The sequence below is a fragment of the Corapipo altera genome, unplaced genomic scaffold (assembly GCF_003945725.1).
Source record: "Corapipo altera isolate COAL_440 unplaced genomic scaffold, ASM394572v1 59, whole genome shotgun sequence".
Lineage (NCBI taxonomy): Eukaryota > Metazoa > Chordata > Aves > Passeriformes > Pipridae > Corapipo > Corapipo altera.
Genome location: NW_020884917.1, coordinates 973,379 through 988,211, shown reverse-complemented (window position 1 = coordinate 988,211; position 14,833 = coordinate 973,379). Strand labels below are relative to the sequence as shown.

The 14,833-nt window shown below is 35.5% G+C and overlaps 1 protein-coding gene across 38 annotated transcripts in view; it reads right to left on the bottom strand.

Annotated features, from left to right (window-relative positions):
* CLASP2 (cytoplasmic linker associated protein 2) overlaps nucleotides 1–14,833 on the bottom strand; it is a 151,358-nt gene that overhangs the window by 10,339 nt on the left and 126,186 nt on the right. For 19 of the 38 annotated variants that reach the window (XM_027655814.1, XM_027655798.1, XM_027655796.1 and 16 more), the window contains 7 exons: nucleotides 13,576–13,654; nucleotides 13,371–13,421; nucleotides 8,171–8,314; nucleotides 4,391–4,534; nucleotides 3,844–3,950; nucleotides 2,373–2,526; nucleotides 1,410–1,638 (listed from right to left, as the gene is read on the bottom strand). In XM_027655814.1, the coding sequence (XP_027511615.1) occupies nucleotides 1,410–1,638; nucleotides 2,373–2,526; nucleotides 3,844–3,950; nucleotides 4,391–4,534; nucleotides 8,171–8,314; nucleotides 13,371–13,421; nucleotides 13,576–13,654 (908 nt within the window). The remainder of the gene's footprint in view (nucleotides 1–1,409; nucleotides 1,639–2,372; nucleotides 2,527–3,843; nucleotides 3,951–4,390; nucleotides 4,535–8,170; nucleotides 8,315–13,370; nucleotides 13,422–13,575; nucleotides 13,655–14,833) is intronic. The other 19 variants (XM_027655803.1, XM_027655808.1, XM_027655820.1 and 16 more) reach the window with 1 other exon arrangement.

Genomic DNA, 14,833 nt, shown 5'->3' with positions numbered 1-14,833 from the left:
TATCTTAGATGAAACTCTAAAAACAACACACAAATGACAAAATAGACATGATATAACTAAATACTAAGGGTGAACATAGGAATGAAAGCAAGTACTTTATTAACATCTATTAAAAAGCAGACCTAAATAATGCACTGCAGTACTTCTCCAGCCAAGACAAACTAATACTGGATGGGGATGCTTCATTCCAGCCAGTCATGAGTTTCTACAAAACCAGATCATGCTGGCGCAACACAGACTACATTTGGTTTAACGCAGTATCCAAAAATAAGTTGTCAGAAGGTATAAAGATGCTTCCCTCATGTAAAATGGGATCCCTGTAATACTGAATCTCAATCATAAACTGGCCCTGTATGTGCATGGCAAAGCTATTTAATTATTAATATGTACATGACATGATTCATAAAAACTTGCTTTCCCCTCAGTCTTTTTCAGAAAATAATTGGCTATACTATATGCCTCTTCATAAAACAGAAAACAAAGAGAAATGTACCTTACTTGGATTTTTTTTTTATTTAATGCAAACCTAAAGACTTATAGAATAGTGAAGAAAACACCGTGTCAGAAAATAACTTTGTTTTTCAACAGTTTCTATAAACACAGTTGGATGACAGAAGCAAAACAGGCAGAAAGGGGAAAATTAATCTGCCCCTCACTATTAAGAAATACATTTACTTAAGCTATAGCTGAATATGAAATACCAAAACCAGTGAATACCAGATTATGAGAACCATCGACTGCTTATTAAAATAATGATAGTACTACTACTTTGGAACCTTCCCAACATTTAGATACAAAAAATTACCCAAAGATATACTGATAAATATTATAAGGAGGCTCTAGAATCTTCTGAAACAGCAGCCCAAGTTCCTGGATTTACATGAGCTAAATGAACCACCTTCCTGGCAAAAAGCCTGCTTGTTTTGTTTTGTTTTAAAAGAATGTTTAGTCAATAGAAAATGCCAATGTCATGTTTCAAATACAAATATATTACTAACAAAATACTTAATCTTTCACCTCATTCCCTAACTGGTTTAATCCAGTTTTACTTCCTTGCTGTAAATATTTCCCCCACCCTTCCCCTTTAAATTTCAATCATAAAGCAATCTGAGAAGTAAGTTTATACTGACAATACTGCTACAAGATGTGCTACCAGAAGTTATTGTACAATATAGTTCAGTATTTACCTAATTTTTGCCCTTAATCTCTACAAATACCAGGAAATCCAACAATGTAACTCCAGTGGATTACTAACAAGTAAACTAGTTCAAAATACAGTATTTGTAACAACCTCTCAAAGAAGTGGCACTGTCACCACATACATTGCCAATAATAAATTCAGAAATCGAACTCGAAGATGGAAAATCTCATAATTTTTCTTCCAACACAGAATGTAATCTGAAGCTTACCATCAGGAAACTGCTCTGCATCATCATCAAACATGGCTTCCTTCAAAGCAGATTTATTAAATGGACCAATGCCATCAGAGTAATTGTATGGGTTATAATCTCGTGAGCGTGGTGAGGAGTGGGGAGGCATCGTGTTGAGTAAAGATGTTTTGTTATCAAGGGCTGTTCGACCTGTATCGCTCACACCACTTCCTGCTCGTATGTCTACTATTCCAGAAGCACTGCAAATCTGCAGGGGAAATATTATATGAACATATGAAATGGACACACCTTTCAACTGACTACATTACTAATTCATTTATGCAGCAAAAGCTTACAAATTTCAAACTAGCCTCCAAACAAGAAGTGTTTGAAACAGTTCCCTAAACTTTGCTTTCCTCAAAAAAACCCCCAAAAAAAAAAAAAAACCAAAAAAAAAAAAACAAAAAAAGGAAAGTGTACATAGTCCAAAAAAAGTTATGAACTAGTAACAGCTGTCAGTATTTTATCTCACAAGTTTGATGCAAATTAATTAAAAATGTGTTTAAGCATAAGCATATTTGGCAAGCTCAACAAATCTGAAAGCCGAAGTTCCACAGAAGCAGAATTTTTAAACACTGCACGTAGCACTGAAAAACCCACAGGTTTTATATAAAATAAATAAAACCTTCAGGAAAACATATATTAGGGTGCAAGCTTCTCAAAAACTGAACTCCAGCTGTATTGCAAGATCATCTGTTTTTAATCTGTTAACATTTTAAAATAAACAGGCAGTGCAACTTAGAATTAGTATTTACATTTTCAAAATGTGGTTCAAGTCTAGGAGCATATTTTTCTAAAGCTCTGAAGTTCAATTCAGAAGAAACATTCCATTTCAGAAGTCGTAAGACTTAAACCTCCTGACACAGATGCTTTATCATCTGTAATCAATCAGACACTGGCTTAGTTTGCTGATACCAAGATGCACTGAGTTTAAATACTCACCGAATCACCATCATCTTTTTTAGCATCTCGTTTTACAGGCTCATTCATATCTTCCTGACTACGAAAACTGAAATTCTGAATGGCTTCAGTGACTCCACGAAGAGAGCTGTAAATATCTTCAGAATTCATATTTTCAGTGTCATAGTCAAATGCACTGTGGGCCACAAAGAAGGACACAGGAATTAAGATAAGATTTATTTTGTGACCTCATATTTTTAAATCACATTAGCATACAACTACAGAGACTCAAGAGGTATTAATAAAATTATCACTTTTCTTGAAACTCATTAAGAAAGCAATCTGGTTCTCCACAATACAAAACTGTATTATGGTATGTCTTAGCAGGTATACTGCCACTGACAGAAAGCAGCCAAGGGAACGCCTACATTGTGTAGCAGCATCTGCCTGAATAAACAAACTTCTTTTGCTGTTTTATTCTGCTGAGTATGAAACACCTGGAAGTTTTATACCATCTTTCTGAAGGAAGTCCCAAAGTAAGGAGGACTGATAGAACTCAACAGGAAGATGACTGGTAAAAGCAAAATTACAAAGTCCACTTCACTGGCAAGATTGGTATCACAAAACCCATTTAAAAACTCTTAATTCTTTATTCTCCCCAATATTAAGTCTGGTTTCATGACCCAATGTGATGGTTTTGGCTGAGAAAGAGTTTATTTTCTTCATAGTAGCTGGTAGGGGGTTATGTTTGGATTTGTGCTAGAAATAGGGTTGATAATTCAGGGATGTTTTAGTTACTGCTGAGCAGTGTTACACAGAGCCAAGGCCTTTGCTGCTCCTCACACAGCCCTGTCAGTGAGGGGGCCTGGGTGTGCACATGGCGCTGGGAGGGGACACAACCAGGACAGGTGACCTGTGGAGTCATGCTCAGCATATAAAACAGAGGGAAGAAGGACGAAGGATGTTTAGAGTGATGGCAGTTGTCTTCCCAAGTCACTGTTACAAGTGATAGGGCCCTGCTTTCCTGGGGACAGCTGAATACCTGCCCACCATGGGAAGTGGTGAATGAATTCCTTGTTTGGCTGTGTTTGCACAAGAAGGTTTGCTTTACCTATTAAATTGCTGAGTTTTCTCACTTTTATATTCTGATTGTCTCTCCTATCCTGCCACAGGGGGAGTGAGTGGCAGCGTGGTGCTTAGTTGCTGACTGGAGTTTAACCACGACACTCAGCTGACATATTCTAACATTTGTCAGAGGTGAATACTTCTGTTCCTTCTCTTGCTAATCCATTTGCATACCAAAATGCACAGCCCTTTCCCACCTAAGGCCAGCTTTGGCACTTGTCAATGTACTATCAGTTCACTGTACTATCATTCTACGGAGGAAAAGGTGACTACTTTTAAACATCTGTCATTTTTGTGCCAAGTTTTCTTCATGCTTTGGGGTTACGACTTTGGATAATGTGCCATGAAACCCTAGATGCAGAATTGTAACACCACCAGCCTACATCACCTTGGTGACAAAGTGTTCTGCGATGTATTGGTCGGGGAAGTGAGAGGACTTGACCAACTTGCTGGGGAGCGTGGAGTAGGTCTTGTTAAAGGACTTCCCATCGATCCCTGGAGAAGGAGGAGAGGTGAGAAGAGATACTCCAGTAGGACTTCAGCTTCCCTTTTTACATTATTGTATTTATTTTCTAGTGCCCAGAAACATTTTAAGAGCCTCTATTAATTTCTTGGATTGGCTAAACAATTACTAGCAACTTTAATCCTGTGTAACTTTGAAATTAGAAAGTAAAAGATAAGCTACTCTTAAAAAGCACATTCAAACTTATTAAGTCACCTGGAAGCAACATAGACTAAGAAACTTTAATTCTACAGGAACAAGAAAAGGCATTCCACAAAGAGTGGTATCAGCTACTAAGATGGGCTTCTACATAGATTTGGGTTATCTTTCCTCCTCTACCAACCTTCTTGCTCTCACAAACAACTCTACTGAAATGTGCTTATGTTCAAAACACCAATAACTTTAGAAAGAATAGTAATAGAGGTGAAGATACCTGACCACTATTGCCTGTATTCCGGAGATGATTATGGAGAAGCTTTGTAGCTCCATCCTGAAATGTTTTTGGTAAAGCACCCAATAGCATTGTAAACTCTGGAGTGTTGAGTTCAAAAAGGGAAATCAGCACTGACTGTGCAGCCTACAAGAAGAAAATCCAAATTGAAGACATTAATTAAGAGTTTCAAAGTAATTTTATCAGCAAGAAATGTATAATGAGTGGTAATTACAAAATATGACTTAAGTCATGATCAAGCTTAAATAAAGATGTTAATAGATATGAACGAAAGCAATTCATATTTGCTGAAATTCTGATTTTGATAAATTCAGGCACACAACAATAATTTTAACAAGCAGTCTTTCAGAAATGCACTTTTCAATTCTCCTGACCCAGATCTCTCCTTAGTAAAAAAATACTGAAGGAATTTGCAAAATGGCTTTTAAGGGGTTTGGGAAGTTGAACAAGTTTAGAGAGAAATGGAACACACCAGGCTGGAACAAGCCTGTGCTCCCTTCTCCTGAGTTCTGAAAGTAGCAATTCCAGATCACCGCTAATCAACACACTAACTTGAAAAGGAACAGTTACCACTTTAGAAATTAAAAATACCCCAAACAAACAAGACACCCTGACTGGAACAAGACTGTAGTGATCACAGCACTCGATACTCTTTATAATGTATCCTACAGCCAAATTAGTTAGTTAACCTTGCCCCCACTTCCCACTCTGCTTCCTTTTAGTGTTTTAAAGGATAGGCAAACATGTAGCTGACCGTATTCTGAAGTTGAAAACTTAAGTCTGTAGTCCACTGGATGTCACCTCCCACACCCTCAATTTTATCAGTTCATCTTTAACACCATGTTCTTTCTACAGCATGTTTTATTACATATATTTTTTTTACCTGAAAAAAAAATATCATTGCTCTTCACTAACAAAGCAACACAGTAAGTTATATAATGGTTGTATTCCTTTAGTAAAGGAATACTGACTGCACAAAATAGTAGTTTGTACAGTTTGATGAAGGTTCACTGGATAGCGTCACAAACCTGTTAACATTGTAACTAAACTAACATGTGCAAAGAAGAGCTAGAGAAAGTTTGAGAATTAACAGCTTCTTTGTAGTAAGAAACTCTGATTGTAAGATTAACCAACTATGTGTAGTTTATACAGCTCACCATCAAGGTCTGCCATGCACTGGAGAGAACCAGTGCCTCATGTGAGACAGAATGATAGGCAGCCTGCTTAAGCAGCAACATACTCTAAGCAAGTAGTTTAGAAAATTCTTTTAGACATTTATTTCCCTCCTTTTGCTTCCAGAGCAATGAACTGTAGCATTTTTTAATTAAAAGTGGAAAGCCAAGGTACGAGAACACATACCTGCACACATCTTAGTATTAAGTTTAACGAGAAAAATCTGAGCATGTCAGATTGCCACAAATTATCTTTCCATACTCGTGACTAGCTGTTTTCTTCAACTTTTATTTCCTTCTCCCTGTGACAAGCTTTCCCTTTAAGTGATCACCGTGAATGCCCTCTGCAATGTCTTTGATGTTTCTCTTGTCCTTGTTATTTCTTATGGTCAGTCTTTTAATCAAAATTGACACAAAGTAAAATCAAAACAAATTCATCAACTGAGCAAAGGTTTGGGAATTACCACTTTCCTTTTTCTGTCCTGTTATCCAGTCTCCAATCCATAACACTGTGTCTATTTAAGCTGCTAATAAAAGAATACAATGGACAGTCCAGGGTCATATCAGAAAACAATACCATCATGTCTGCCCACAATGAAGCTCTGTCCAAAGTATCAAAATTAATATTGACTCACAGAAGGTTTTCAACTATGTAATTATCTGTTTTTTCTCTTTCTTCCTTATCAGAGAAACTTCGTTACATCTAGAATATTATATACATTTTAGAGTATTGGGAAGTTTTTCTTCTCCTCAGCATAAGCTCTCTCTTGATATTTCAGTCATACAGAGATCAACTTTAAAGACTGCAATAAGGGTTAGAAGTTTTTCTTTGGTTTTGTTTTCTTCTTAGAAGAACTCTAAGAAGATTCTAACGCTTTCCAGAAGCATTCTAATCTTAGAAGAAATCTATGTTCTGAAACACAATTTTACCTTCCAGCAAGAAGTCCCATGTCACTGAACTACACCAGAAGCGCCCAACTTAAGACTAATAAATTAAGATTTTTCACAATACTTGGCACTGGAAATGTTTTTACTAACGAAAAAACCAAATCCCTGAATTACACAGAAGTACTTGGGAAAAGCTTGTTATTTAAAGAAATCATACTAAATGCTATAAAGTCTATTAAACTAAGTAAAATTAAAAAGCCTGTAATAGCAGGTTGAGAAGCCTGTTAAGAGAATGAAATATTTTGTATAATCAGAATTACTCTTTTGACTTCTTAATGGTAAAGTTTTATTGTCAAGAGTTATAAAAGGATTTTGGCCGCTAGTTGCCTCTGACAGTTGTGTTATGGAAAGAAAAAATAAAATGAGAAAACTTATATAATTAAGGTGTTCCAGACGATTAAACTCACTGGCAATTCTTTCCATGATTCAGTTACTTATTGACATAAAAATGCTTATTAGACATATGAATCATCAGATAAGACAGTTTGCCACGTGTCTCAGTACTAAAACTTCACTGATTTAGAAGATAGTGCTGCTTCAATTCTCCTCCTGTTTTATGGTCTTTTATATGTCACTAGAACATGATATCAGGCAGGAAAAGTCCATTGGATATAATATATTACAGCTTTCTCATACTCACAAAGTTATACAAGAAGTGAAAGACTAAAACATTATCTCAAATATAAACTCTCATATGTTTTTTTTTAGTGAATATTACAAGCATTTAGATACCAAGAAGTCATGGAAGTTATTTTGATTTTTAGTTGCCTGTGTCAAAGACACTTGCACTGATGAGACATAAAGTTAATATGGTTGTTTAGCCTTCAAAAAGTGTTAACATGCTGGCAATGGCAGCTGTGAAAGAACGGCTGGTGACTATCAGAACAAAACTCAATTCCACCAAACTGCAAACAAAACTAGAAGATTTTTGCTATCTGTAAGCTGAAGTACTATTTAGAAACCCTTTCCAAAGCCTGCATTAATAGTACATTTATATCTGTGTAGCTCACAAATATTAATTTTCACAACGTCATATGGAAAAAGGAGCTTTGCATTGGAACTGCAGCACTACAAGAACAAACCTTTGACACTACCTTATTAAAGTACACATTTTCTTTTGTCGAAGGTTCAACAGCTATTTACCTATCTTTATTAAAAACAAAGGACTTGAGAAAATCCAACAGAGATCAGACCAAGTTTGCTACCAAATTTACCACTCGCTCTGGTTACAAATGTGCTATTAGCATCACAGAGGGTGGTCTCTGAAGTAATACTAAAACTGTATAGAAAAGAAATTTTGATACTAGATAGTGCTTAAAATAAAAGTTATTCCTTGTATTATGAAACAATCTCAACATATTAACATACATGAAAACACAACCCTAATGGAGAGTTTCAAGATGTGTTAATTTAAAATTTTTACTTCTTTGGCAAAAAACTATTTTTCACTTTTGATGCTTTACACAGACAAAAAATAGATGCATTTACTGAGAACAATATAAAAGTATCTTTTCTCTATGAAAGAAATAAGTTTGCTTTTAAAGGAATTTTTTTTTTTGTTTAGGCAAGAAATATCACCTTCTCTAATTTGCCAAGGTACCTGGAATGTACTGCAATGCTAAGGACACGTTAACAAACATACCTTCCTAACATCTGAGCTTTTAGGTTCAGTGGTCCAGGTGATGATTCGAGACACTGCTAACCTCGTTTCACTTGAGTTAACAAAATCTCCTGGATCCATCTGTTGTGCAAGAGTTTCTATGTATTTTAGGATTGCAACTTTGACCTGCAAAGAGAAACAGAGTCAGGTGGACAGTAAAAATGGTGTGCTACAAGAAAAAGTGTGCTTGCAGAGTGGAGTATTCCCTAAAATAAAGACTGGTTTTTTTCCAATTAAACTAGGCATGTTTTCAGCATTGATAGAAAACTTTTTATAACAAATCAATTTACAAGTGGATAAACATTTGAAGAAGGGAGTTATTCCATAGAAATTCAAATATTCATAGAAAGTTTACATTTCACTGCAATTAAAAGACACATAAATCACTGCATATGCAGAAGCTTGTTTTTTTTAAAAAAAAAGAAAGAAAAGATTTATTCAGAATTATTACGAACTTTTTTCAAGTACTAAAATAAAAAATGAGTATTATTTGATGAACCAATAATCAGCTCTTACTAGTTCCTACTAGCAGTTAGGTATTTAATACTCAGTACTTTTTTATAAAACACCAGAGTCGAGCAGTCACTGTCCTTGGGAATAAGCCACAGGAATCTTCCCATTAAATACTAAGAAGGTGTGGAATGGAACTTCTAGAAGAGACTCGAGGGGGTCACGTGCACACTTTTTGTAAAGATATGTAGAAGACAGAGACATGGATTTACCTGGAGGACAGAAAAGCTGCTGTACTCCCTGATTTATCTAAGCTTTATCATAGTTCTTTTACTCCACTAACTCCCTCTACTCTTTATGCAGAATCCCTGTTTTGTACATCCCAGCCTCTCTCTAGTTTCTCCAGTACTGCCCTACTGCACACTCTTGGGCAAAGGGCTACTATCCCTCTATAATATTTACCTCCTCAACTCTTGCTGCCTCAGAGATTTGTCACCCAACCAACAAAAGTGATGAACATTTATTTAGGTCACCTATTTGACTTGGCTGCTTTAATTTCCACTAATAATTACAGTGAACTAGAAATACCTATCAGGAGGGAGACACCTACATCCATCATAATCAGAAACCAAACCAGTTCTGGGTGTATCTTTGATTGTTTATGGCTTGTAGTACAACTGTTCTGAGCAAAGCTATTCAGAAATTTCTCTTGGTCATGAAACTTGCAAGCTAGTAAAAACTCAAGATACACTGGGGCACACACATGAGGATTAATAATGAATACTTCATTTTCAAAGCAGCTGTTAAAGCTCAACTTTGAAGTTACACAACAAGTAAGAGCTGGAGGCTTTCATTTTATGCAGATCAATATCAAAAAATGCAGTAAAACCCACACTACTTGCAAGATTCTTTCCAAGGAAAAAATAAACCACAAACACCTCTGCAGCAAAAAAACCTTAGGCCACATGACTTCCTAAGTATGAAGTATGAAGTAGTAGTTAAAATTTCTACATTACCAAGTGAAACCATTATGACAACACTATGTTTCACTGTTTAGGACATAAATATATTTAATATAACACTTCCAAAAAATTGTTCTTAAGAGCTGTAACACTTAGAACACCCAGAGGCATTTCTCCCACTGAAAAAACTCTGAAGTACTGTATCTGAGAGAGGAGTATTATTTAGTGTTTAAACTACTCCCTGAGGAAATCGCACAGACTTCTGGAAAGATGGAGGCTCTCGGGAGAGAGAAAAGCACTGAACAGAAGATGAATGGAGAGAGTTCACACTAATAAAGCTTTTCACAGTGAGACACATTCCCAAAGCTAAATTTGAGAGCTATTTTGAAAAAGAGTGTTTTTCACCAATTGTTTTTCAGAGAAGAAATTCTAGAAGGGCTATACTTTTCTATGCTCACATATAATGAAACAGTATTATTACAGACAAAAAACCCCACCCTGAAGTAAACTCCATAAGAGCAGTGAATCTATTTTAGATGTATTTTTGCCAATATTTTTTGCCAGTATTTACAATATAGCCAACATTTTGCTTATTACAATAAGATGTACAGAACTGAAATTCAGGAATAAAAAGTCTAGCACAGTTCTCTTTCAACAATCCATCTAATCTTTCTGAGAGAGGAGATGAAAATTTTTTGACTGCAGTGAAAGCATCTCCAAAATTCCTACAATGAATATCTGCTGTTAATCTGAAACCACTCTTTGTGAAGTTGCTTAATACTGTCCTGATGTTCTTTGTACTCTTCTAGGTTGAATTTATTGCATTTTTGCTGGACTATAAACACTGAGGCATTTTTCCTGTACAGCATATAACAGACGGGCATTTTGTTTAGGAACAGCACTGCTGCAGTAAGTGAGATGAAATATATACAGATCAAGCCACTATTAGCACTATGACTCACAAAAAAATAGATTAGACATAAATAGAATTAAAGTGCTTCATAAATATCTTTCACATATAATGAAACAATAAGTTCTGGCACAAAAATACATGCAACTACCTCCAGAGATTCAGAAACTACTGTAAGAATGCTACAGAGTCAGTGCTAGAGGATAAATTTTTTTCCTGTCCTGTGAAAAATGTGAGATGTACAGGGTTTCTTCTGCTACATCAGGGTAAGAGAACAGAAACATTTCATGTAACAGGAAAAAAAGAAAAAAGAGAAAGGAATACAGAGAAGCTGCTTTCCTCAAACCTGAAAACAGTTTGCTTACACCCCAGGTGTCTGTCTCTAAGTTACTGGTTACTAAAAAGTGACTGCCTCTGCCATTATTTAACAAAATTACTAAAATGTACACTAAAGGTGAATTTTGAAGGGCTCTCTCACTGCTGCAAATCTGTGTCATTGGTTGGTTGGTTGTTTTAATTCAGAAATTTTAATACTGACTTTGTAAAAAAAAAAAATCTGATCCAACTGTGGCAAAAACTTTTGTCAATAAATCAGTACTTTCAAAGGAAAGAGGGATTCAGAAATGTGAGCTCTGGTCACAATGCTTAAATCAATTCCTCACTGAGTCTGAGCCATCTGATATTCAAGCCAAGAAAAATGATTGGAAGTGTATTTCAGGACAACATTCATTCTTTGGAAACTGTATGTTTTGCACCTGCAAAAATAAGCTTAACAGATTATATTCCCTGTAGAACATTTGGCTCCTATGCCCACCTATACATTTGACTGAAATAGATATATGCATCTGACATCTTTAAGCTGAGTTTCAGCAGTTCACCACACCTACACATAAAATTACCACAGAACTAAGGCAGATACTGCACAGTACATTACGCTGGATCCTCTGCAGATTTGGTCAGTAGAATTCTATCTCCTTTATGGTTGGTCCTCTTACTGCCTAGCTATCCAAATCCACCTCTGTGGCCGCTCTAAAAGCTCAGACTTAGCTGTGTTTCTAAGGGTTAAGAATGATAATGATGGTTTACTCCAAAGGATCATGATTATTTACTACCATGTGAAAACCAGAGGAAAAAGTAATTTGCAGAAGGCAATCATTCCATGGCACAAATTTCTGATATACCATTCCTTCTTATATCTGACCATCTTTAAGGACGCTGAAAATCCCTTCTCTGACTTTTTCCTGTCACAGTGACTGCCGCTTCTCAGTATTCCTTGCCCAAAGGCACACTGTGAAACAAGATAATAATTTATCAAAGAACAAAAGACTTCAAGAATTGGAGTAGTGCCCTAGGATTATCAATTAATCTGTTAGACATCTGGGTGCACTGAAGATGGGTTTAGTAAAAGTATTTAAAAATGTGGATATTAAATAGATACCTCTGCAATTTGTGCTCAATAACTTTACTGTCTGGATCCTGAAGCTGTAGTTACCATATAAAGACAGAAGTAGGGAGGAGATACCACTTTCTTCTGGAAAAAAGCTTACCTTCTCTTAAACATACTTTACTGTCCCAAAAATTCATTTTAAATACTCTTGATATTGTTCCAAAGTAACAGGTGTCCTTCTACAGCGGTAACTTTTACCGACATCTTGATTTCACAAGTCTCTCTCAAATACTGGAATTTATTTTCAGAATGTCTTCCCACTAAGTGTTACATATTTCTTAATTCCTTCTAGGTCATATAGTGAATAATCTTGAACATAGCCCCAACTCAGTCAAATAGGAGTCTGTGTCCTGTTCCAAATCTACATTCTCAATTTTTAAACATGCTCGATATACCTTTACTAGCTATACTACTGTGTGGGAAAAAAAAAAAAAGACTACCTCAGCCATCAAATCCACCTTCCAGGGGAGGAAACCAAGTAAAATAAAACCAAGATAATTTTTTTTCCAAGGATTCATTTAAACAACAAACTGATTTTTACTACCTCATTTGCTGTCTTCAATAAATGACAGCAGTCCCTTTTTAACACAGCTCTACGAAGCAACAGTGGTCAACGTATCAACTGTCCTCAAAAGCTTAAAAATGTAAATTTTACTGTATTGTAGACAAAAAAGGCATATTCATGTGACTTTAGGTTCAACATAACTTGGGAAAAGTCATATTCTTGTGCAGTATCAAACTGTATTTCGTGCAGGATAGAGCAGAAAATGCCAGTTATCATATGCTTGTTATTTCCCCTTTCACATTACTCATAAATCTTCTTAGGATTTGATGCATTTATACTAAAATCAACTCTCTTTGGAACTGCAAATGTATTAGAGAACACATTTTTACTTTTCAGTTCTGCTGGTAGGTCTATGGACTATAGATTCTTATGTAAAAATGTGTGTAATTATAAAACTACACTAATTTCAGAAAAGTGTACCAAAGAGGGAGTTGATTTTTGACACAGTAACTCAAATTCATATTAATATTAGAATAATTTAAAATAACTGAAGACCTATCAGGTCAAACACAGAAAAATAAATCTATATATATGAACTAGGAAAAGAAGATTGGGAAATCACAAACATAAAATTAGAAAAGACTTGATAGAGTGAGTTTGCATAACCAGCTTGATGTTAGGCAGCCACATTTTTGTTGCTCATTTTTACTGTATTGTGGTTTTATTAGATCTCTCTTGTAGCAAACATTTTCATACTATTATCATGTTTAAAACTGAACATCTGCATGCTTAAAGTTTCTCGCAAAGGTTAGTAGCAGCATATGAATGCATTCAAATAAAAATTATTGAAAACACTGTAAGAGTTTCACATAGGGTTAAAGAATAAAGACAATAATTCAGACAAAAACCTTTGAGCTCCAAAAAGAGCGAAGCTGGTCCTGTAGTGCTGGCTTGACTGTCTGAAAGTTTACAAAAACAAAATCCACTAATTGAAAACCTTTTTTTCTTTGTTTTTAAACAAAACAAAAATAACAATCCAATTTCAAATATTAAGACAAACAAATGTCTATGAATGAAGATTTCTGTTTTCAAACTAAGCCTGAAAAGTCTTACCTTCAGGCTAGGTGTTTGGGTCTGGTCAACAGTAAATCTCATTAAAATACTGAATTGGAGGTCATTTGGAAAAGATTCCCTGTAAACAAACAAAATAATGTTAGGTTATGTGAAATTTTCTCTTAATACCTTTTGAGAAAAGTTAAATAAGCCCCCACTCTTTTCAGTAAAGAAAAGTTTTAGTACTTCTAAAAGAAATTTCTATAGGTTTTGCTGATACTGTATCTGACCTTTCAGAAACATTCATTTTGGTATGTAAAGGACAAAATTAAAAGAATTCCTGCTTCAAAGCAATTACAGCTATAACAGATAATGCAAGTAATAAGGAATCATACAATAATGATATGGTAGTATCATATTCTAAGTTTTTGCAATCCCCAAGTCAATATGCAGTAGTATTGCTGAAGTTATACACCACATCCCTCCCATATACTTCTCCAAACTAGCCTGCTCCATTCTGCTCTCTACTCTCCCATACTACATCTCCAGGTATGATCCTCAAGGGGTCTGCTGCAGCAGCAAAAAAATTCCCTGTGTCCCATCTACATACGCCATACTCTTCCCCACATTTCCCAGCCCATCTGGCATGGGGACAGGCTCAGCAGAGGCCTGGACTGCTTAGACTGTCCTGTACTTCAGAGAATGGAACATGACAATAAGTCCCAGAGCCCCTCCAACTCTACTTAAAGACCTAGTTTTCAACTGGAAAGAACACTAGACAGGGATGGGTATCTCTGATGGTCCCCAAAATCATGAAGATCATTTTGGAATCAGTCTATTATTGAAGTCTGGGGACAACGGAGGGAAGACAGACAGCAAACCTATTATTGCCATAATAATTAAATGTTATGCTGACACAGAGAGATGAATATTCCAATAAGACTTTTACAACAAAATAAAGAAGTTTAAACACAATTTCTACATCACTGAACACAGGGGGCAAGACAACAAACATACATGGTTCAGATGCACATTTTGGAATCAGACTAGTATCATATTAATTTTTCAGCATTAAAAACTCAGACCCTTTCAACTGAGAATCACTTAGGAAACCAAGATGCTTAAGTACCAAGGTTTACTGAAGTTTCATAATCTGTTATGAGCTCTGCATTTTCCCAAGAATCATACAACACAAAGAAATAACCTGGAAGTAAGGCTTTGGAATTTTTTTCTTTTGTTATTAAGAACTTTATTTTATTTTTAACAATTAATTTCTTCCATTATTAACAGCTGTATTGTTGTTACTTCTTAAGAACTC